At 43.6% G+C, this 23600-nt stretch overlaps 1 protein-coding gene across 10 annotated transcripts in view; it reads right to left on the reverse strand.

Annotated features, from left to right (window-relative positions):
* Positions 1 to 1634: 1634 nt before the first annotated feature.
* The window catches only part of rbm47 (RNA binding motif protein 47), a 29598-nt gene continuing 7632 nt past the window's right edge, over positions 1635 to 23600 (reverse strand). For 7 of the 10 annotated variants that reach the window (XM_071517075.1, XM_071517077.1, XM_071517079.1 and 4 more), the window contains 6 exons: positions 8858 to 9722; positions 8336 to 8672; positions 7801 to 7824; positions 7073 to 7282; positions 4972 to 5162; positions 1635 to 4546 (listed from right to left, as the gene is read on the reverse strand). In XM_071517075.1, coding sequence (XP_071373176.1) covers positions 4295 to 4546; positions 4972 to 5162; positions 7073 to 7282; positions 7801 to 7824; positions 8336 to 8672; positions 8858 to 9691 — 1848 coding nt within the window. In that variant the 5' untranslated portion in view covers positions 9692 to 9722 and the 3' untranslated portion in view covers positions 1635 to 4294. The remainder of the gene's footprint in view (positions 4547 to 4971; positions 5163 to 7072; positions 7283 to 7800; positions 7825 to 8335; positions 8673 to 8857; positions 9723 to 23600) is intronic. The other 3 variants (XM_071517080.1, XM_071517081.1, XM_071517082.1) reach the window with 3 other exon arrangements.

The following is a 23600-nucleotide window of genomic DNA, read 5'->3' on the forward strand; positions in this document are numbered from 1 at the left end:
CTTGAGTCCCCACCTCTGTACATTGATAATGAAAACACGGCTCTGTGGTGGCACTTCCTACAAAACACCATACGGGGGTGGAGAGATAGTTGAGGTGGCTTTACTGTAAGTGTGGCTTTACTGTGTGTTTACTTCACCCTGTTAATGGTAACAGGTGACCAGTCGGCTAATAGGTGGTGACACTCCAGAAAAACTCCATGTGCAAACTGTTGACGACACTATACTGCATGTACGCTCTTAAAATCCTCACCATCTTCTTTTGGGGTTAGAGCGTGTTTCCAGAGTAAAGTTGACCTGCCAGAGAGAGGTTTATGAAACATTCACCAAACACTGTGCCCTCTCCTCGTCCCACAACGACACATTGCTTAAGAATAGATGATGTATGAAGTCAGGGATGGGTTTCCATTCACAAAGGTCAGGCTCAAAGTCCTCTGCCTCTCAACACTTCAAGAAACTGTCCTGTTCTGGAATGATCTGTGTAGAGCCCAAAATTTATTATATCTGAACTTTTTGCCTAGTTGTCTTAAGCAGTTTGATTTAAAACAACAATTTTAGACACTTTTGGACTATGTAATCAAAGCTTCAATGCCATAGCGGGGCAGTAGTGTAGAAGACAGTAGATATGACACAAACAAAATGATGACAAAATGAACGACACAGCATCACATCCTTTTCAAAATGCTTTATTTAACTACTTTATCACTATAAATATAACAATGCTTAATAAGCTTCTTTTTTTTTTTTTTAACAAACCTTCTGATAGAAAACAAAGTCTGCATAGGCCTACAAAGGTACAGCGAAGGGCACATCTTGGCAATAAGGCACACACTAGGAACAGTTTACATGTTAACACCTATCGTCAACTAGGCATGTCTAGCTCCACACCGCCGCAGCAGGAGGAGTTCGTCAGTCCTGCAGCTGCGGCGCGGGTGAAATGCAGGCAACAGAGAGTGAAGCAGGTGTTTTGAGTGGGAGGCAGAGCAAGAGCGGAGAGCTGGAGGGGACGCAGGCGGCTGCGTTCTGCCGGCTAAGACATGAAGACCTTTCGATAGCTGCGGACTCCTACAGCCGAGACTCAGCTCACAAAGCTCAGCCTTAAACTGTGTGTGTCGACGGAGTGCGGCACACACAGGCAGGAGGCTTTGCTCATGGGTTGTGACACCTGTATGGACCAGGTTCAAGTCTTGGCTGTTGGTACCATTTAGAAGAATAGGGAGGGCAGAGGCCATAACACTATCACGCTCCCACTCACGACACCAAATCCAGTTCAAAATAGTACATGCTAATAGCATAATACACATAACAAAATAAACAAAACAAAACATGATAACCTTGAATGTTCAAAAACTATTGGACACTTTGGCAAAAAATATTTTTTCTACTTTTTTTGTTACTCTGACTTTTATCCCTAAATAAGGTGTATATAAAGAAAAGAAAAAAATGTTTTAGAATATATTATACCTTTTCTTCTCACTTCATACACAACACACGTAATGCATATATTAAATATATCCTGACTTATTGTCATCATACAAGAAAATAATAAAAGCAGTTATCAGCAGTTTATTTTCTAAGTCAAAATCCAGTTTCAGTGGGGAGAGAAGTAGCAAAGTGTACTTTGAGATGGAAAGAGATGGGACTTAAACATCTTATTTGCTGTGGTAATATCCGATGAGTTGGAGACTCAATCTGTTCTTTTTTTTTTTTTTAAGATTTATTTTTGGCATTTTTATGCTTTATTCAAAGGAGTTAGTGAGAGACAGGAAGGCATGGGAGAGAGAGAGGGGAGGTCATGCAGCAAATGACTGCGGGCCGGTTTTGAACCCTGGTCGCTGTGGGAAGGACGGAGCCTTATGGTACCCGCTCTACTCAGTGAACCACCGGGGCACCCCAAGAGTCAATCTATTCTTTAAGGTAGACCATTAACTTAGTTATGATCTCACTCACAATCTAAAATTCAAAACCATCCTCTGCATTTACAAAAAAAAGTCAAACTCATCCTGTTGTTTTGTGTATAAAACATCATCTAAAATCAAATAGACCAAGGAGATAATTGGACACGAGCAAACAAACTCCTCTGAAACACAAGGAATAAATAAAAAAGAAGATTGGAATGGAAAATTCCTTTCACTCAACTATTTGGATGGTTTAGAAATACTAGCCAGCGTACAAATGCTTTTCATGCTCTCATATAAAAGAAAAATGGCTGTTCTGGAGTGTGACTTCATGATCAGCAGCTGTGTGCATGCATTTGTGTTTGTGTTGTAGTACATGCATGGCTACTTGAGTATGTTGGTGTGAGGTATTGCTCCAGTTATTCCCAGTCAAATATTACACTTGTTTTCAACACACAGCAGAGTTTAAAAGTGCCTACTAAACATTCATAGGGGTTATTTTTATGTTTAATGCTTTATCCACGAGGAAACACACAGGCATTGAAAAACACCAACCAAACCCCGTTCACACATGAAATCATGCTCAGTATTAAATATCTCTTCATCTGAAAGTGGCAAATCTCTTGCCTTTTTATAAATATGGTTAAGTGCACCTCGGTCAAGCAGTCGGAGGACGAGAAAGAGAGAGAATGACATGCGGAGTGTTAGGCGTCCAGAGAAGAGACTACAGGAGAGAGGTAGCCTTGTCACTTATGACTGCAGGAACTGAAACCTAGTTTCCTTACTACAAGTCTCACCATGCTAGTACAATAAAACAAATCTAGTTCATCGGAAACATGAATGGAAAAGAAAGATGAACGTCTTTCCTTTCTGTGCCAAACATACAGGCTTCATTATAAAAGGCACAGTGGAAGGAGATGGAGTAGTAGAGTAGCACATGGAGATGTAAGGCACTGTAAGGCCGAGACAATCTTTATAGTGTGAAGTCGACTGGAGTGTAGCCTTAGCTTTTTTAGTTGCTTGGTGAGCATTGGCAAACGCAGGAGCGTTTTCAGTGACAGCGTGCTCCAGTCCATACAGGAAAATGTCTCTCATTTCTGTCCATATTTGTTCACCTTTCAAGAGTCAAACAATGCAAAAAATAATAATAATGACATACATAAATGAGAAAAAAACAAGTAATATCAGTTCAGTCTTAGTCTCCTGGCAAAGATCAAGTTAGCACAATATCTAAGGATGGGAAACAAATCTATCTAAGAAAGCCCTCAAGTAGTTGCACATGATGTTACTGTGTATCAAAATGATAGATAAGCCACCTTTGTCACCCATCATTGGCAAAGCTTTCCAGTTGACTTCAGTTTTTTTCCTCTAGTATTTGTTCCCCAAGGAATCTATCACAAAAACATTATTTAGTTGGCAAGGTTTCTTAAAACAGACCAAGATATATGTTTAAAGGTTAAAGCAAAGACTTACAAATATGCAAACTAGTTATAGGCAAATAAACACAACACTCATAGCCTTCATTTAAAGATAACCAAAAACACAAACAAAACTAAATAAACCAAAAATACCAAACAGGCATCTTTGAAGTATACTCTCAGTATTCAACCAGCATGGACGGACAGCATTACCTACATAGAATTCTCTAGAATACTCTATGTTAATGAAAAATACTAAAACAAAAACTTTTAGCATATCCAAAAACAGTTGTCTTCAGTGGTATCCTCTCTGGTCAGTAGTTTCTGTAGTACTTTTTTTTTTCTTTCAATTAATTTTGTACTTTTTTTTTCCCCCAAGGTTTTTTTATTTTATTATAATTTGTAGAAAGTTTAAAACATAGTGTAATGACGTCTCTTTCCTACTCCAGAGAACAAATATCACCCCCTAAATAAAAAGAGAGGCCTACAGAGAATAAAACCTTAAATATCTCTCTTCTCTTCATAAATACTTGAATGTACCTTCAGTGTTCTTGTTGCCACAGCAACATGGCTGGAGAGAAGGGGGGGGGGGACTGTGTGGTGACTGTTGTTATTGTGAGTTATGCTTATTGTCGGGGGAGAGGAGTGTTAACAGAGACAAGTAGGCTTCCTCAGTGTATGGATTGTCTTGTTCGTCCATTATAATTATTCAGTGGTTTCAGTGGGGGATGCTGATGCCGTATAATTAAGCCTTGGGTCCAGGATATGCTGAGGCCAAAAGGTGGGACAGGTATTAGCCAGGCTGACATCTTTTCAGCATCTGTCACGTTGAACAAACATTCCCTCACAGAGCTCGGAGCTCCACACAAGGTCAAGGAATGTTTAGATGTGATGGGACAAACAGTACATTGTTCAGATGTTGGTGGTTGATCAGTCACAGCCAAAACAGCACCTGTCGCTTATGCGGACTCAGCTTCAGGATCAGTATGTCTGGTAGACATCGTGGATGGGGACCTGGAAGGCCGTGGCAGGGAAGGCCTGCGGCATGGCGTAGCCCGCGTACCCTCCGTACGCCGCGGCCGCGACTGCCGCGTTCTTCTGCAGAGCGGCCAGGGCGGCTGTGTTGGCGGCGTAGTTGGTGATGGGGACATAGCCGGCTCCATACAAGCCACCGGCGGCAGGGATGCGCTGTACGTTATGCGCCATGGCATAGACCGGAGTGATGGGGCGACCCTGGGAAATGCAGGAGAAGGAGGGACACAATAAATTGGGGCAAGGGGAAGTATTTTCTCACACTGAACTTGATGTACTCAATTGCGTGTTTTTAAGCCATGAAAACCCCAGCTCAAGGCTCCCAGAGTACGATTATTTCACTCGCTCAGGACAGGTGTGTGTGTGGGCAGGTCATGTTGCTGTTGTAAATTATGACTCCATACTGTGACCAACCAACAGTGCACAATAATTTGTTGTTGGTCTTACACAAATATCTGCAACACACAGATTTGCCATGAGATGAGGTTGGACTTTCAACCTCCTTATCAATATAAATTGTTAAACAGTATGTGTGTGTGTGTGTGTGGGTACGTATGAGTGTGTTTGTGTGTGTGTGTGTGTGTGCGTGTGTGTGTGTAAAACTGTCTGTCGTATCGTATGTGCACCTGGAAGGGTGGAGGGGTAGAGACTGCAGGTAGGACGGTTGCGGCAGCAGGAGCGGTGGTGTGTTCAGGGTGTTGCATGGCCAGAGGGTTGATCAGGTGCTCCACTGCATGCATCTTCCCCTCCTCCATCAGCTTGGCTGCAGGAGCCGCACTGAACACTGGGTACTGACCGCCCAGAGTCTGCAAGGCCACTGCGCATAGAGAGACACAAAGATGAGGGCGGGATAATAGGCAGGACGGCTGCAGAGACGACAGAATATAGCGAGGAAATGACACAGATGAGCACATGCATGCACAGATGCTCAAACAGACACAGGCGTACTTAAGAAGGAAGAAAGATCGATGAACAAGTGGGGAAAACTTAAGCACTAAAGAAAAACAACAGAGAGAAAGGTTGAAGGATACTATTTAGGCAAGAAGGGGAAAAAAATAAGAGGTTACACAAGTTGGCGTTGGGGTGTGATTCGGATTATGATGGCGCTCAACTCTGGATTAACCCCAATGCTCCAACACACACACACACACACACACACACACACACACACATGCACACACACATGCACACACAGCTAACACAACATCACTCATTGTTTCAGATGGACAAAAGTCCTTTCAAACTGGTTGTGATCCTGTGATTCAACACAGACTGAGATTGAGGACCAGATTGGGGTCAAATCATTCCAGAAGGAGCATCAAGAAAATCCACTTTACAAAATGGACCTCTGATCAGCCACTAAGTGACATGACTAATAGGGCCACATAGTTCAATGCAAAGATTATATTGCAAAAAAGTTAGCCAATCTGTTTGGTTTAGTAACATTTGTGTTGACTTGAAGCTTAAAGGATAATACCGGTATTTTTTTTTTAATTGTGCCAATCCTCTAGGCTGCCTCTCTCCTTTACATTATTTCTGGTTGTGTCTGCAAAACCTCAGTGTAGTTGGAGATATCAGAGCTTGTTTTCCCCTCAGAAGAAGCCATTTGCTGCCATTCATTTTTGTACAGTATGAAAAACAACTTCCACAGAGTTAGATGATCCATCACAGTAAATGTGAAGCCTTAATTTGGTTTTGTCAAAGATTCTCTTTCATTTTCACAAGTTTTTTCACATCTCGACTAGTGTTTTCATATCAGTGCACACATCATATTACGCTCTGCTTACTGTCAATAATCTGACACCCACAGGAAGAAATGCTCCCAGGAAATAATCCCTAAAAACATGTTGCCTTGTAAACTTTATTGTCCCATCCATGTCATCTTATTTGGGGCGTCTTTGTTAGCCGGAACAGCAGTTCATTTTGATGCTGTGAAGTTTGTATTTTATAAACAAAATGAAAAACATGTTAAAAAATCAAATTACATACGGCATGCATTGCAAAATGATTGGGGAAATGTAAACTAAATGTAGACAGAACTAAATGGACTACAACTCTAAATGACACCGGTATTGTCCTTTAAGAGACACTTCATTGATCAGAGTAGAATGGACAGAATAGAGAAGGAATAAATGGAAAAAGAGAAAGAGAATCTTTATTTGGTGAGGAGCGCCTGCATTTCAACTCCAGTCTTGAGCAAAACAGTGGTATAGCCAAAGGAGCTGCTGCTAACTCTTTTCCTCAACATCTGCAAAATAACTGTTTACATTATAAGTGCAAAGGGGAAATCTAAAATTTTCTTCCATATTTTTTATTCAGCCCTGACTCAGAGAAAAAGACAAGATACTGCCAACCACGTTTCAGCCAAAAACTGGAGTTGAATGCATGTGTTAAAGGAGATTGTAGGTGCACCAGTCCCTACATCACATAGAGACAAATCTGTCCTCAGATTGATATGGAGAAAAGAGGAAAGACTGAGGAACAAAAGATGACAGTTACTGCCTGGCCACGCTAGAAAGGACGGAGATTTGGATTCATCATCCATAATTGTAAATCACGGAAATTCCTAAAAGTCCTTTTGCACATGACCATCCAGCAACAGCCACAGCCTTGATTCAAAAAGAAAGTTCCTCAAACAGCACAGGACAGGGAGGAAATGATGGGTCGGAAGGTTTAGTAAAGGGTTTTGAGGGTGGGCGAGGATGTGGGTTTGTCTATCTCACTGACTTGTGCCAGGTTTGATGCCAACTGGGTTGACGGAGGCAGCCAGCTCCAGACTGGGCATCAGCTCATAGGGCTTTTCGTTCTGCTTGGACTTGCCCTCGTGGTAGCGGCTGTAGATGCCACGACCGGCAGAGTAACCCCCCAGGTAGGACCCCCGCGGTCCGGGGGTACGGTTACCTGCAGCAGCGCGACCACGACCTCGCACAGTACCTGCTTGAAATACAATATGTAATATAATAAAAAAGGGGTTGTGGTTTAGGACTTGGGCAGCAGCAATTGTCTGGGGGCAACTCTTAAAATTGTGTAGGGCAACAAGAAAGGCCAATAGGATTAGAGCTTCTTTGAACGTTCCTCTCAAGATATCATGACTAAGGCATTTTTTCTTAAATGTAACATGTAACCAAGGAGAATAAGTTAGCTCCAAGCTAATGTAGCAATGTTTCTTTGAGCTCAAGATATTTTTGTTTGGATTTCTTTGGTTCCAGTGTGGCCTCTTTTCTGAACACTGTTCTGACTTGTATTTTGATGCTATTATGGAAATTGGTAGCATTGTAAAATGGTATTCTTGGACGCTCTTGACTTTGTTGTGATCTTTTCAGTAACCCAGTATGAGATGGGAAGTGACAGCACAGCAGGAGAGGAAGGTGTTAGAAACCAGAGAGTTTGTCACATGGCAAAGAAGTTCATTGTTCATTGAAGGAATAAGTAGGAATAAGGATGTGAGAGATTACCATTGTTCTGTATCATTGGGGCTCCTTTGGAGAGAAAACCAAAACACAATGATTGTTGAAAGTCAAATAGATTTTCCTGCTACCACCCAAAGACCATACTTAATCAGTCATCAAAGGTAATGGGATTAGCATTCATTGGTCCAACACCTTAACTCATCAGTTTTGTTTTTATCTTTTGTGTTTGCTTTTCAAACAACAAATCTGTGATTTTAAGCCACAAACCCTCATCAAGTTAAAGATTTTAAAAAGCTTTCATCAAACACAATTCTAGCCATCATAGATTAAATCACTATTATCTTCGTTATTATGTCCATTTAAAAATCATAGAGCTCTCTATTGATGGGGTGTGTTCTTCATAGCCCCTAAAAAAGTATCTTTTGGATGTCATTATAAGATCTACAGCAGCACAGTAGACCAGTGTTTCTGCTGAACATTTACAATAAATAAATGGTAAGTAAATGGCTGGCTTTAAGAGAAACTCTTTGGCTCTGGCTGCTGAGCATTACTAGTACAAAAAGATAATATGAATTCTAACCTTTGACAAAGTAGTCTCTGTTAGGTCCAATGAGGGTGTTGTAGGGGTAACCATAGTAGGTCAGTGTGTAGGGATCACACTGGTAAACGTAGTTCTGCTGAGTAGCCTCTGGAGTTGCGGTAACAGCGCCCCCCTTAGAGGCCTTCTGGTAGCGGGTGTACTGCTCTTTATCAACTGGCTTGGCCAGAGTCACCTCAATGCAGGACCCCTCCACCTCTGTGCCATTGAGGTGGTCCATGGCCAGGACGGCGTCCTCCCGGGAGGTGAAGTGGACGAAGGCATAGTCACGGATTTTCTTCACACGTTCCACACAGCCAGGGTTCCACTGACTAAACACCTGGTTGATAGAGAAAGGACTGGTGATTGCTAATTTCATTGTTGCTTGACTTGATCAAAAGTTAAATCCATGTTGTTCACTGAACCTGGAAGTCTACCTCTTCATGTCAGTTAATTTTTTTACCCAGTAACAGCATGCATACTGAAATATCAATCAACCAATCCAAACCAGTCAACCAATCCCACCTGTCTAAGCGTCTCCTCGCTGGTCTCCATCATGAGATTCCTGACGTAGAGGATCTTCACCGTCTCCATCACGTCCTCGTCCACATCAATCTCTGGCTCTGCCCAGTCCACTGCGATCTGGTGGCCCCACAACTGGATACGCCCTGGCATCAACTTCCTGCGGGCCATGGCAGCTGCACGGTGCGACTCATACTCCACGAAGGCGAAGCCACGGTTCTTCATCTTGTCTGCAGCGCTGGCGTAAACAATCACGTCTAGCACGCCCTCTGTCACCTTAGAGACCTCCTCCAGGATCTCCTCCCGCTTTTTGGTCTTGGGGATCCCACCGATGAAAAGACGGCAGTTGTCCACGGAGCAGCAGACCCCCAGCAGCCGCCCAGGCCGCACCTCATAGTTGTTGAGCTCCCGCACAGCCCGCTTGGCCTCATGTTTCTGTGTGTACATCACAAATGCGTACCCACGGTTCTTCCCATCAAAGTCCATCATCAGGCGCATCTCATAGATACGTCCTACGGACTCAAACACTGGGACCAGCTCATCCTCATAAACGTCCCGCGGGATTTTACCCACAAAGATTTCACATCCCCTTGGTGGAGACTGACCATCCCAGCCAGGTGGGGGGCCATATTTCCGTTGACCGTTCTCCTGGACCATACCGTACCCAGTGCGCTCCATCAGGGCCACCAGGGCGGCCTCATTGGGAGCGCCTGCCACACCTTCAGGGATGGTGATTTGTCCATGGATAGAGTGGTGGGAGGGGCCAGAGGGTTTGGAGCTGGAGGGGGCAGCGTTATTGCTCATGGTTGAGGAGGAAGTGGGATCTTCGGCTGTCATTCTGATAAAACCATCCAATCAGATCTGGGGCCTAGGGAGGAGAGAGGGATTGAGAGAGAGGTTTACAAATTCTGTTTTCAAGGCAACATCAAATTCTATCAAACACGGGCACTATCTAAGAGAGAATGAGACTGAAAAACAGGGGAATGCAAAAGATAGATTGAAAAAGAATCCTCAGTTTAAAACCGGTTGTTTGTACCAATAGTAGACCATAATATGGCTGTAGTATGAGTTCCAACAACAGAGTTACCAATCAAAATACGCAAGATCACAAAGACTACAGGATAACCAAGACACAACCATTTGTCTCATTGCAGCACAGCACAAAATGTCACAATCTACAATATGTCAATATATTTTACCTGGACACACCAAATGAGAATACAACGTCTATAAATCCCCAGAGCTCCCTCCCCTATCACTGGTTTTACAGCCTTGTTTTGTTGAGTTCCTCAGATCTCTTACTGACCTCTGACCCCTATCAGGGGCTGTAAACCCTGAAAACCCCAGCTCAAGGTTCACTGAGTACAACTAGGTCACATGCTCCTGACATGTGTGTGTGTGTGTGTGTGTGTGACAGAGGTAGGTTAGACATGTCAGAGTTAGGTTAAGCTCTAAGAGGAATTTTGTATAAAATACGACTACATGCTGTGACAAAGCAGCAGTGCACAATTATTTATTGTTGGTCTTACACAAACACACACAGTTGACACGAGAGGGGGTTGGACTTTCAACCTCCTTATCAATATGAATAGTTATACAGTGTGTGGGTGTAGTTTGTGTGTGTGTGTGTGTGTGTGTGTGTGTGTGTGTGTGTGTGTGCACCACTTCATTAAGGACCACAGCCCTATAAGAGGAACAGAGAACAATCAGAAATCGGCTTCCCAAACATAAACCTCTTACTCTCTAACCCGTTTTCCAACACCACTAGCATTCAGAACGGAAAAATCCCCAGCAATTTAAATCCCCAGATCACCGTGCTTTATACAACACTGAGGCAATCAATCAAACACGGACTACAAAGCAAACTGCTTTTTGTCTGACCAAACCATGGTCACATAAGCAAATAGGCCAAATAAACAACAACCCCTTCTAAGGAAGGCAGGCAGTATATATATGCATGAGTGAGTGTGTGAGTGTGTGTGTGTTTGTGTGTGTGTGTGTGTGTGTGTGTGTGTGTGTGTGTGTGTGTGTGTGTGCGTGTGTGTGTCATGAGTTTGCCTGGACTTTGACAGAGATAGGTGAGGCAGTCAACAAAGGTAAAACACTACAAAGCCAAGCAACCATGGTAACGCACACACTCATTTGACCTGACCCAGTATCCCACCCTAGCACACCCACACGCACACACACACACACACACACACACACACACCTGTTCACTTGTTGGTTCATCCAAGGCTGGAGCGCTTAGAATTACCTGCAAACCGACTCACACCTTGCTCTCAGTGGGGGCAGAATGATAGAAATGGGAGCTTGATAGAATTGAAAAAGAGATGCTTTGAATACCAAAGAAAATGGTCAGTGGATGTACGATACAAATCAAAATTTTGTATCTTTGGTTGATTGAAACTGGAATGCTTACAATGCACACAAAAAACCATTCGTTCATTCAGTGAAAGATGAGGTCAGAGAGATGGGCGAAGATGACAAAGAGATAACAAAAACCAAGAGTGGAGAAAGGCAGGATGTAATTTCCTCCTTCTATCTTTAGACATTAGTTGGTTGCTGCGTTTTGACATGGGACAAGATGACATTAGATGCCCAACAAAGTTATCAGGACATCTAGTTGTGAAGCTCTGATTCTGCTCAACAGGGATGATCAGTCAAGTTTTTCCTCCTAGCCTGCTAAATTAAGACGCCTCTTTTATCATTGTTTCTTTCCCTCTCTGCTGCCCTCCCTCCTTCCCTCCTTCCGTGTGAAGTGCTAACATGACTCCATCTCTTATCAGCCTTATCTTGCCAGATTGATGACAAAGGGAGGACAATATCCACTGTGGGAGTTCTGCTGCCTGACAAAAAAAGAGCTACGTGACACTGTGAGGTCGACACACTGTATCGTACAGCTGGGGAGAGAGTCTTTCATAAGGCTTCAGGAAATGTTTCTGTGTCAAAAACATGATATATTCATTATGCATGCCTGCAGTGGGGCAATCTACTTCCTGATTTTAACCAATCAGGGATATTCTTAACTTCCTCAATACTGGCTACTGTTGTGCTGAGGTTTTCCTTTCCTATGAGAGACTCAAGAAATCAGAACAGAAATGAAGTGAAACACAGAATGTCCGTTCGATAATCTCTCTTCCTTAGGATAATAAAAGTGAGAATGCAGGGAATACCAGTCCTGTGTGTGTGTGTGTGTGTGTGTGTGTGTGTGTGTGTGTGTGTGTGTGTGTGTGTGAGAGAGAGAGAGAGAGAGAGAGAGAGAGAGAGAGAAAGAAAGTCACTCAATTCAAAATCTGTCAGAAACTAAGTTTGATCTGAGAAAGTCTGCCATCAACAAACAGGAGACAATGAGGAAAGGCAGGAAAGCAACACTGTGTGAAAGTGAGGAAATGGGGAAAATGACAGAAGGGAAAACAATGATTATTCATTCACAAGCCTGCAATCTCCCCATAGTACCTTCTTAGCAAGTGCTGACCTTTTATGTACGTGCATGGATGTGTGTGTATGTGTGTGTGTCTGTTTGAGTGTGTAAGAGAAGAGAGAGAAAGAGAGAGAGAGAGAGAGAGAGAGAGTGGTGTGTGCGTGTATGTGTGTGTGTGTGTGTGTGTGTTAGAAACCCGAGGCAGCAACAGGTAGATGATTAACCATGGCCAACACAAATCACAGCCTTTACTCACATGGAGAGAGAGACAGTGACAGACTGAGAAAAGAGAGAGCATTTACAGAGGATGTCTAATGTAAGCGACCAGATGTTTAGAAACCCTAATAAACAAGCTGATAACACACTTCTGTAGAGATTCTTACACCCCAGTTTCACCTTTTTATAGCTGACCAGTTATTAGGTACAAACTACTCTACAAAGATCTTCACCTCTTCCACAGGGTCAGACTCAGAGTTCACCTGGTCAAAGGTCATGAACTGAGAGTGCCACAGGAAGGAGGGTCACTGGAGCGGGACTCAGGATGCTCCTCCGATTGGCTGGGACACAACCAGGAAGTTAAAGAGCAAGGTTTCCATTGGGTAACGGGGCCAGCCTGTTGGGTTAAAGTGTTCTAAAAGATAACCTGTTTTAGGTTTATATGGGTTATAGATATCGCTACGGAGATTTTCCATTACATTGTGTGTATGATTGACAGAAGCACCTGATTCTCTACATATTAACAGCATGTTATTGAAGACTGAATTGCTTTATGAGCTTCACTCTGTACCTCTGCACACTATGCCATAGACAAACTGTGGATATTGCCATCTAATTCCATCCTTTTTGCTCAAATAAGTAAATAAGTCACAATATAATGGCATATTTCCTCACAGCTAGAAAGAATAAAGACATTCTATAAGTATTTTATTTTTTTGACATCACATTAACTCAACACTTCACTACCATGTGTTCCTCTCAGAAGGCAAGCATTTGTAGATCTTTTTGAGAATCACATTTTTAAGCCGGTGGCCTCTCTTTGGCTCCCAATTTACTGCAGATTATTGAGCAAAAAAAACGAGTGTGAATGTGTGTGTGTGTGTGTGTGTGTGTGTCTTTGTGTGTTCAACAGTAAGGAACAATGCGTCTCTCAGTTGGCAGTTCTATCCTGAGTGACATTGAGCCAGCGTACTGAAGAAAACAGGCCTAAGGAAGCCGCCATCTTAGCTGTATGCACACAGCGACACGTGGAGACGTTTGACTCCCAGTGTCCGCCCCACTGCCCCTAACAACGGGGTCACAAGGCAACAGAACAGGAGCTATAAACCAATGAAACCAACAATTGCGAAACGGTCCAAAGTTGCTATTTTAATAAAACACCCACCCAGCAGATAACATTACTGTAGCTGCCTTGGACACAGCAGATCCAAAAATGAGTCATGCAACTACTATTGCAGGCTGGCTTCAAATCTGTGTTACAAGTCTTATCTAAATTCAGAGGAACTCCCAATAAGACAGATGCACCAACTTCACATCAGAGCCACGTTGACTAACTCCTCAATGATAATCTCAACCACAGTTTCAGCTCACAAAAACAAACAGTTTTTAACATTCTTCTATGAGCCATTCTGAAATATTCAACTCAACCTGACTTAAGAATCACTATAAAACCCAAGAAAACCAGAAGGAAGTGATAATGCATAAGAAAGATATCACAACAGAAAGAGAGCTGGAGAAAAGAAAAGAGGAAGGAAAAGTGGAGAGCGGTCAGATGGGAGGATAGCTACCCCTGTTGCTTCACAGCGCGGCGCTGCCTGGCTGCCTGGCTGCCTGCTCTGGGAGTGTTAGTCCACCTCCATGAGAGACAGGTACAGCAGGGCACTAAGCAGAGAGGCCGGCCTCCTCTGCACACACACACACACACACACACACACACACACACACAGGGCCGGAGCTGCAACTAGAGCATGAGAGCTGGTGGAGGCGGGGCTAAAACAGGTGCTTGTGTGTATGTGTGTGAAGGTGTGTGTGTGTGTGTGTGTGACTGGAAATGGGCGGATCCCAGCGCTGCGTTTGCAGACATTAAGTGAGGAGAGCCAAGGAAAAGTGTGTGTGTGTGTGTGTGTGTGTGTGTGTGTGTGTGTTGGGGACTTTGATACACACACACATACACCAAAGCACCTGTTGCACAAAACCACAAATCTTTGACTTTGTCTGAACACTGTAACTAATGAAGAAGGAGTTGTGGGAGGAAAGGGGGCTGATGGGAAATGCAGTTTTTGGGTCTGTGTGTTTTCTGCTTCTGTTTAGACAAGGAAGTAGAGAGTTGCAGATATGCAGAAAGGACAGTAGAGGAAGTGCAGCCTGGATTCAAACCCCCATGTTGTAAGTCTAATTGCCAGGACATCCGAAAACCCGGAGTATCCACTAGAGTGACAGTCGTGTCAGCACAAGACTAAGGCAACTCTGTGTGTATGCGTGTGTTTGTACATGTGTGCGTGCGTGTGCGTACGCGTGTGTTTTTGTACATAACAACGGTGAACATGTTCCTAGCACGGCTTAACTTAAGCAAACAACGCACACCTTCCTGAGCAGTCAAGAGAGCAGATAGAGAGAAGGCTGAGAGAAAAACAGACATGGAGCCTGAGAGGGGGGGGGGAGACAGTAGCTTTAGTCTCAGACAAACAGTTTCCCCTCCAGCTCCCCTCAGTGCATTTAAAAGGAGAAGGAGAGAGGGAATAAAGGACTAGAGAGAGCAGATAGGGACAGAGAGAGATGAAAGTCACAGTGTGTGGTCAACAGAGTGGCGAGTTTCAGCTGCCATTGAAACCAACCCCACTCCTTAACGATTGAGTAAACAGGCTAGGGGAGAGTCTATTTAGCATAAAGACCTGAGAATGATGGAGGCAGAAAAAAGAGAAAGAGACAAAAGGGAAACTGGAAGAGAGATAGAGAGGTATGTGTGTTCTGTATTCTAGCAACTACCAAGTAACAAAGTTGTGAAATCAACTATCAAACTCGTGTATCATTTTCTTTGGAAGGAGTGAAATACAGACAAAATGTGGCAAAGATGTGTCAGCAGACAGTGTGTGAGTAAAATCTGAGGGTGTGAAAGTGTGTGTTTTTTATCACCAATATTTTTTCATGTGGGCAAAAGAGAGAAAAGTGGGGAAGGGGGGCGGGGGACCAGACATACAGGTCGCTGAATTCACCCCTCCCTCTGCCAAGGGTCAATCTAAATCAAAGATTAACTGTCAGTCATCGGCGAGAGCCAATCAGAAGGCAGACATGCCTCAGAGGGCTCAGGTACTTCGGGTGAGCGCACAGCGGGGTCGCCGGCCATCAGGTCAACAGTTAACCGTTAAACCCCGCAGGAAGAAAGTGTCCCGAACATCAGACGGATAAACAATAACCGCCTCTCCCTCAATCATTGTGCGTATTCAGCAAATCATTGCTCAGATATACGTAAACACAAACACACACAATTTCCCCACAGGGATCAATGAACCCACTCACCCACACAGGTTTGGGTTTAGGTTCACCCACTTTTTAGTTGTGGGATAGAGCTGACTCACTGTTTTAGGCTGACATACATTTTTGTGACATAAATACATAGTAAATAGTGTCAAACTGATGTAGGTTACATAGGGATAGAGTTTGTTCAGAGGGAAAAAAGCATAAATTGTGGCTTTTCTGAAAATCACACTGATTTTTGTTTATAATAGTGATGGTGGTGGTTTGCCTTAAAATGACACTGATTGAAACTCAGTTAACACTGAGTTCTTTTTAAGTGGGTCATCACATAAGAGAGTGTATCTTAAACTGTTTTGGTTACACTGTGCCTCTGACAGGACGGTTCACTGTTCAAGCCATGTCAAGGGTAAGACACACACACACACACACACACACACACACACACACACACACATACACACTATGGAATCTGCCATCTAGACAAAATCCATTAAAGAGCAGGAATAAAGCCAGCAATAAAGCAGCTGCAGTAACCAGTATCTTGGTGACAGCAATGGCATGACTGTCATCTATTGTAACAAGTCATCCATATAGGTAAATGAGTAGCGTGTCACAAGACCGCTGGTTATCTCTATAGAGCGATGTGACCTGTAGGAGTATACAGCGGTGTGTAAGGCCACACTGCGCTTTCCTGGAAGCAGTTCCTCCTAGTCATGTGCAGAAAGTGATAAGCTGCTTTTGGAAAATAAAAATGCCTCCCGCTGTGAATTTTGGTAACCCCCCATAGCTTTATTGTTTAGGGTAGGTCTCACAACTTTGCTGTGTCCAAAAAAAAAAAATCTAAATGAGATTTGCTGACATGATTCTTAGGGTCAGGCCCTACAAAAATGTAAAGCAACAGGGGAGAAGTTCAATCACAAAGACACTTTCTGTATCAAAGTCCATTTTTAGCCGAAAGCTAGATGGCCACAACCCAGTGAAACAACGAACTTGACTGAGATGAAAGAGAAGTGAGAACTGTGGCTGGTGGTTTAGGGACACATGATGTCCTCATGTAGCGGTTCACCCAGCTCAACTGTCAACCATGCTGACTTCAACAGGAGCGACCAGAACAGAGAGTTAAGTCACACTGTTGAATGAGGAGAGGGAAGCTGTGTTGTTTTATCTTCTCAGTTTTAAACATGATATCTGCTGTCTATTGTTTGTCTTCCATTGGCCTTTTGCACTGTATCTGAAGTCCTCTTGTCCTTAAACTATGTGTCACTATGCACTGTGTTACTATGTAAATTATACCCATTGACATTTTCAGTTGAAATGCGACGTGTGGGGAGTCAAAATCTAGGCTAAGTCAAATTCTCTCCCTACGCAATTAGGAACTAATCTACAAAACACTACTCAAAGTCACCCCCCTCATTCCTCTGCTAGTCTCTGTTCTCTTTTGCCTCCTTCTCCTCTCTTTTCTCCTCTTTTTTTCTCCTTCCCCCCATCGATGTACCTGTCACCCTCATTCCTCTCGTTCACTCAAGCTCAAAGCAGAGCAGCGGGGAGGGGGAGGAAGGAGCAGCGAGGAAGGTGTGGAGAGGAGGAGGAGGAGGGAACGAGGAGGCGAGGAGAAGGGTAAAGACATGAAAGAAATTAGGCACGTAGCAAAAGGAGAGGAATTAAGAGAATGGGGCGAGGAGGAAAAGAGCAGATGGAGAGGAGTGAGGGAGGCTAACGAACGTAGGGAGGAGGGGATGCGGAGTACCAAATGTTCCCTCCGATCTCTTCGGGCCTCCCTCGGCGCTAGAAAGCCCTTCAAAGTGAAACTGGCCTGAAGAATTTCAGGTCAGACAGAGTGCGCGAGTGACCGCCTCCGGCCCGCCCCACCTACTCAGTTGAGGGGTTGATTCCAGTTCATTTACTCCGAGAGCCCCCCACCTTGCCTCAAGACCTTCACATTAGTTAGTTAAAGTTCTTCGTTAACTTACTTTTGTTTTTTACTCAAACACTACGAGTTTAGGTATTATTACACAAAGTCTGTATCTTAGCCCTCTCTTTTTAACTTTTTAACTTTAACTCTTTTTAACTGTGACTTCTGGGGAGAGAGAAATAAAATCATCCCCCAATTGAAAATGTGACAATGTGGCAACTATCTTTCATGTGGCAAACTACAGTAACTACAGTATCTGTTACAGAAGACAAAACCTTATTCGTATCAAACTTTATGTTCAACAGCAATCACAATCTACATTCTAATTCTAATTATATATGTATATATATGTATACATATATAGAATTAGAATGTAGATTGTATACATTCTAAATATATATGTATATATGTATATATGTATATATTTCCAACTCCAACCGAGTGTTGCCACATACAGCATGTCCCCCAACGACTCTGTAGTCATTACTTAACATAAGAGCTAGTTTAGCTTTAGCATTAGCTGAAAGGGGCTTTGCTTCCTTAGGCAAACACATTCCTCAGGCTAATCAGTTAGCCTGTTCAAGGCCATAGCAGACATTGTTTCAGACAATCACCACTGACGTTGACACTGTCACACACTCGTGATAAAGGCTTTAGTGGCCCTCTGCGTGTGTGTGTGTGAGTGTGTGTGTGTGTAAGGGGGGGGAAGCAATGGGATTAAGAGTTGCAGAGTCTGTGTTAGTCCAAAAATGTGCATTTTAACACATATGCAACACTAAAATAAACTGTTTTGTAGCCTGCATTATGTAGCCTGTATTTTTTTCAGTGTCCTTCACACTCACACTTGCACTTACTATCTCACACACGCTTACAAAAGGGCCAGCCTTCACACACACACACACACACACACACACACACACACATATATTTCTAGTCAAATAAGGGCCCACCCTGTCAACAAACATAGTTAACAGAAAGTGTGTATGGTCACACTCCTACATGGGCACAGTTATACTGAATCGTGCATCTATTCTGTTTAAATACAAGTGAGATATTTCTGTTGTGTTGTTTCTACTGTAACTCAAAAAAACAGACTTTGACAATGTCCAGTCACTTTCACTCTGTCTTTATCCGTAAATGTACTGTACAACAGCATAATTGAATGTAATTGATAACTGGATTCTTCTACCTCTCTCTGTCTCTCTCTCTTTCACACACACACACACACACTCACGCACACACACACACACACACACACAAACAAACAGCTCACCTTACAGAGGTAAAAGTCCACTCATTATATCATGAAGAACCAGGAAGTACATGGGTAATAATACCAGCCTCACCATGTAGTCACTGAAGCCTTTTTATCCCCCACCCTAAACACACACAAACACACACACGCACCACACAATGTCATGCCACTCCGCCGGTTCCACTGGTTTCAATGCAAAGACATTAAGATCCCCCATTCAAATTACTCTGATTGGTTTAAGTGCCTTTGTTGTCTGTTTCCAATCATCTTGGTCCTGACAAAGCAGCGAAACAGAGAAGGCCTTCTATCATCAAGCCACTTGTAAGACTGTCTATATGCCTGTCAGGTCTGCCAGTCAGTCAGGCCTCAGAAAAGACAAAATTCTGCCAAACAAGCAGAAGTATATTATCATTTACCCCAGCTAACATCTACCCGTGTAAAATAAAGTGCAAACACTAAAACACACAACAAGAAGAAGAAGCAACTTCTTAAAGAGACTTCAAGAACAGAGACCTTTAGAGAGACAACACACACATTCACACTGTACCTGTGTCCCACACTGAGGAGCGCGGATATCGGCGAGCAGGCCAAGGAGATTCAGCAGGTGTGTATTGCTTTTGGAAGTCACTTTGCACACTCAAACACACAGGCACACAGTGTCTAACTCTCCAACGCACTCCCTCTGTCCATTCACACTCCTTGTTTCTGACAGGCTGTGGCAGCGAGACAGTCTCCTCGCCTGCCTGGGTCTGGCTGTTTGAGTGTGGAGGTAGCAAAGGTGGTTGAGTGTTTACTCATTCTCAAAGCCCAGCAGAGAGAGAGAGGTGGGGCCACTCAGTACAGGTAACCCCCCCACCTTTCTTCCTCCTTCAATCTACTCTCTCTCTCTCTCTCTCTCTCTCTCTCACTCAGCTGATAAGGAACAAGGCAAAAGGGGAAAAGGGATAGAGGGTGTGACAAAAGATGTTGATTGACAACAATCAAAGAAAAATCATGAGCGTGTGTGTGTGTGTGTGTGTGTGTGTGTGTGTGTGTGTGTGTGTGTGTGTGTGCAAATGCATTTATAGATACATATGTGTGTGTTGCATCTGGATATTGGCTAAAAGGACCTTCAAGAGTCATGCTGGAAAGACATGTTGGAATATGTTGTTTTCTTATCAACGACAACCACTTGAAATTCCATCTCCACCCAACCTTTCTGTCCAAGAGGATGACGTCAGCAGAAACTATCCATCACAACTTCACAATGACGAGTCAACAACACACACACACACACACACACACACACACACACACACAGCTCAGAAAACAGACTTCACACGAAACAGGCGGAAACACGTTATTCCAAATTGCAGGCCACATTATAAATAAACTAAAAATAAATATCAGAGTTCATCAGAGCTTTATATAGACATGCATCACCTGTTACTCTTCAGTTGTCACTGAAAACATCACAACACTGTGTTTTACTGAACCAAGTATTTACACCTAGAATCTATTCAGGTAGCAAACAGCAGTTATGTCACTTATATAGCTCTAGTTGGTGAACTTATAGGTCAGTGTGGACCTAAAATAACTGATAACAATCCCTAGAAATGTAAATTAGGTCATGGTCTGATTATGATGTTCAATAAGAGTTTGCTTCATCACTTGTCTAAATTTGTTATTGAATTCACGGTTTCTCTTGAAAGGCATTTTTTGGATAAAATTGTTAAAGACTGAATTTGGCAGGTTTCACCGTGATGACACTTTGATTTCTCAGCTAGAGCTGGTCCTCGCCTTCTGTTCATGTTCTCTTCCAGTTGCAAAGCTAGTAACGTTGTTTTATTCGCTTGGTGCAGAGTTCAGATTTGTTCAACTTTGACCTGCAAATATGCTTGAGTCCCTGATGATCAACCAATATGAAAGGAGTGGGTGGGATTGACCCCCTTCCTCAACATGGAATAAGCTTTCATTTTAGGGTTGGCAGTACAACATGGCTAGCTAGCAATGAACACAAGTCAGCACTACCTCCACTGGCCAGTTTGCCTAAAAGTCCGCCACTAGCGCTATGCGGGCGCAAATCATTATATAATTTTAATAGATTTCGCTAGGCCAATCCTGGTGTGACCGGGCCCAAACACTGAAAGGGATTCTGATGTTAAATAAATAACGAGAAATAACATTTTAGTTGGGCAGCTGACAAATACTAAGAAGCTGTTTTTTTTTGCTGGCTGCATCAAGTATGGGTTGAAAGCCAGTTTGGCGGCTACATAGTGATAAACACAATGGAGATGGATAAAGAGCATACAGACCAAACCGATCACATTCCAGTCATATTTGTCAGAAACACAGAGCGAGGGGTCAGGTGGAATGGGAAGGAGATCATGTCGACAATGAGTGTGCATAACCTTAAACAACCCTAAAGAAAGACAGGGCACTATGCTCTTATCAGATGGGGTTCCTTTCTTCTCCAGCGCAAGTGTGTGTGTGTGTGTGTGTGTGTGTTTGTGTGGGCAATTGCCATTGTACAAGTGACACATTAACCAATGGCTCTGTTAATGAAGGACATGCAATCACTGATTCTCGCATTTCTTTTTTTCGCCAGCACACACACACACACACACACACACACACCTACACACACACACACACACACACGCAGTAAAGGCAGGCGGTTCAAAGTTTGCAAAGTTTGATATCCACTCCCACCCCAACAGGTGTAATAAGGTTGGACTGAAGGCCATGCAGAGCCATAAAGCCAGAGGCTGATCAGAAGACCAAGATGACTTTATTGTACTGTATCACACACACACACACACACACACACACGTTGATGCGGCACAAACATACATTTTGTACATGTTGAATCAGAATAAAACAGACAGACGCATACACACACACACACACACACACACACACACAGAGACAGAGTGACAGAGTAGACAGACAGGCAGATGGTGAGAGGCATGTGGGGCCCCAGTTGACAGCAATGCAGTGATGATAGCCATCAGCACAGTACCAATAGAGGCAGAGATAGATGGGGGAACTGGCCCTACAGGTCTGAGGCGAACCCATACACAACAGTGGGAAGCTGTACACAAACAGCTTTACAACGGTCACTGAGGGGGCGGGGGGGGGGGGGGGGGGGGGGTGTTTGAGTGTGTGGCGTCCTGAAGACCCTGAAGCATTCAACATGTGTGTTTGTTGCCAACCAAGCTGAGAGTAACGGATACACTGGTGACTTGGATTTACGGTACCCCCCCATCCCCACACACACACACACGCACACACACATACAAACCCCACCCCTTCACCACCCCGGGCAACACCACACATACACATACACACATGCATGCACACACACAGAAACACATACATACATATTCGCACATATTGTGTGCCAGTTTCCATTTGTTATCAGCAGCCTTCCAAGCTGATAATTCTGCCCTGTTTAACATGATTGAGATCTGGGTCATAGAAACAAAGTGGCTATAAATCTGTTGCAATAGACACACAATACTTGTCTCATGTAATACGCATGGTCGACAACCATGATAGTTGGGTTGGGTTACAAAACGCTTTGATCATTTTCCGGCATAGGCGTTTCCTATTACGGCACTCGTACAGAATTTCATTTCATATGAGATTCATGCACAGAATGAAAGAAACACAATAACCCTGCTGTGTCGGCACTTTTCACCCTAACTGTTGTCGTAAACATTGAATAGAAAAAAAAAATGACTGTTGGAAGGTGCTGTATCGTATGTAAGCTTCAGAGTCCTTATTGTGTGGGATAATGCCACATGATGCCAATGTTTTCCATAAAAAGCTTGTGAATATGAGTGTGTGTGTGTGTGTGTGTGTGTGTGTGTGTGTGTGTGTGTGTGTGTGTGTGTGTGTGTGTGTGTGTGTGTGTGTGAATGTCCTGAGATGTGAGTCCCAGTGGGCCATGTGAGACAGCTGAAGTGCCTCAACAGAACAAAGTGCTTGTTTGTCGAGAAAATACTTCCAACAGCTAGAGGATTACAGCTTCGTCAATGTCAGCAACACTGCAAGTGTGTGTCTGTGTGTGTGTGTGTGTGTGTGTGTGTGTCTGAGTGATTGGTTGCCTAAGACTCCAAGTGTCAGAGGTCCTCCTCTGGCGTTTTGCTGTGACCTTGACAATGAACTAACGCTCTCCGTCTGTCTCTCTCTCTCTCTCTCTCTCTCTCTCTCTCTCTCTCTCTCTCTCTCTCTCGCTCCTCTCTCTCTCTCTCTCTCTCTCTCTCTCTCTCTCGCTCCCTCTCTCTCTCTCTCTCGCTCCCTCTCTCTCTCTCTTATACCATCCTTCCACCTCCCCTTTAACTCCCCCGTCTTTTTGTCTCCCTCCACTCACTCTCTTTGTTTCTCACAAACATCATCACAATCTTTTCCTTTTTTTTTTTATGGACAAAAAAAGGCTACATCATTTTATTCACCGCTCTACACAAGTGTTCAAAGGAAAGATTGAAGAGCATTTGGGATTCAAATCTATAAACTCTTAAACTGTCTCTGCTCTTATTTGCCTCCTTACAGCTCCTTCTGGATGCCAAACCTCTGCGTCCCCACAGAGGGAGCAAATTCCACAGGTTGCCTTACACACACACACACACACACACACGTACAGACACGCACCCACCCACACACGCGCACACACACATGCTGGCACAAGCCACAGAGAACA

This window comes from Centroberyx affinis, unplaced genomic scaffold, assembly GCF_046629955.1.
Source record: "Centroberyx affinis isolate AG114_WGS23_722 - 3 ecotype Tasmania unplaced genomic scaffold, CSIRO-AGI_Caff_v1 ptg000458l_1, whole genome shotgun sequence".
NCBI classification, from domain to species: domain Eukaryota; kingdom Metazoa; phylum Chordata; class Actinopteri; order Beryciformes; family Berycidae; genus Centroberyx; species Centroberyx affinis.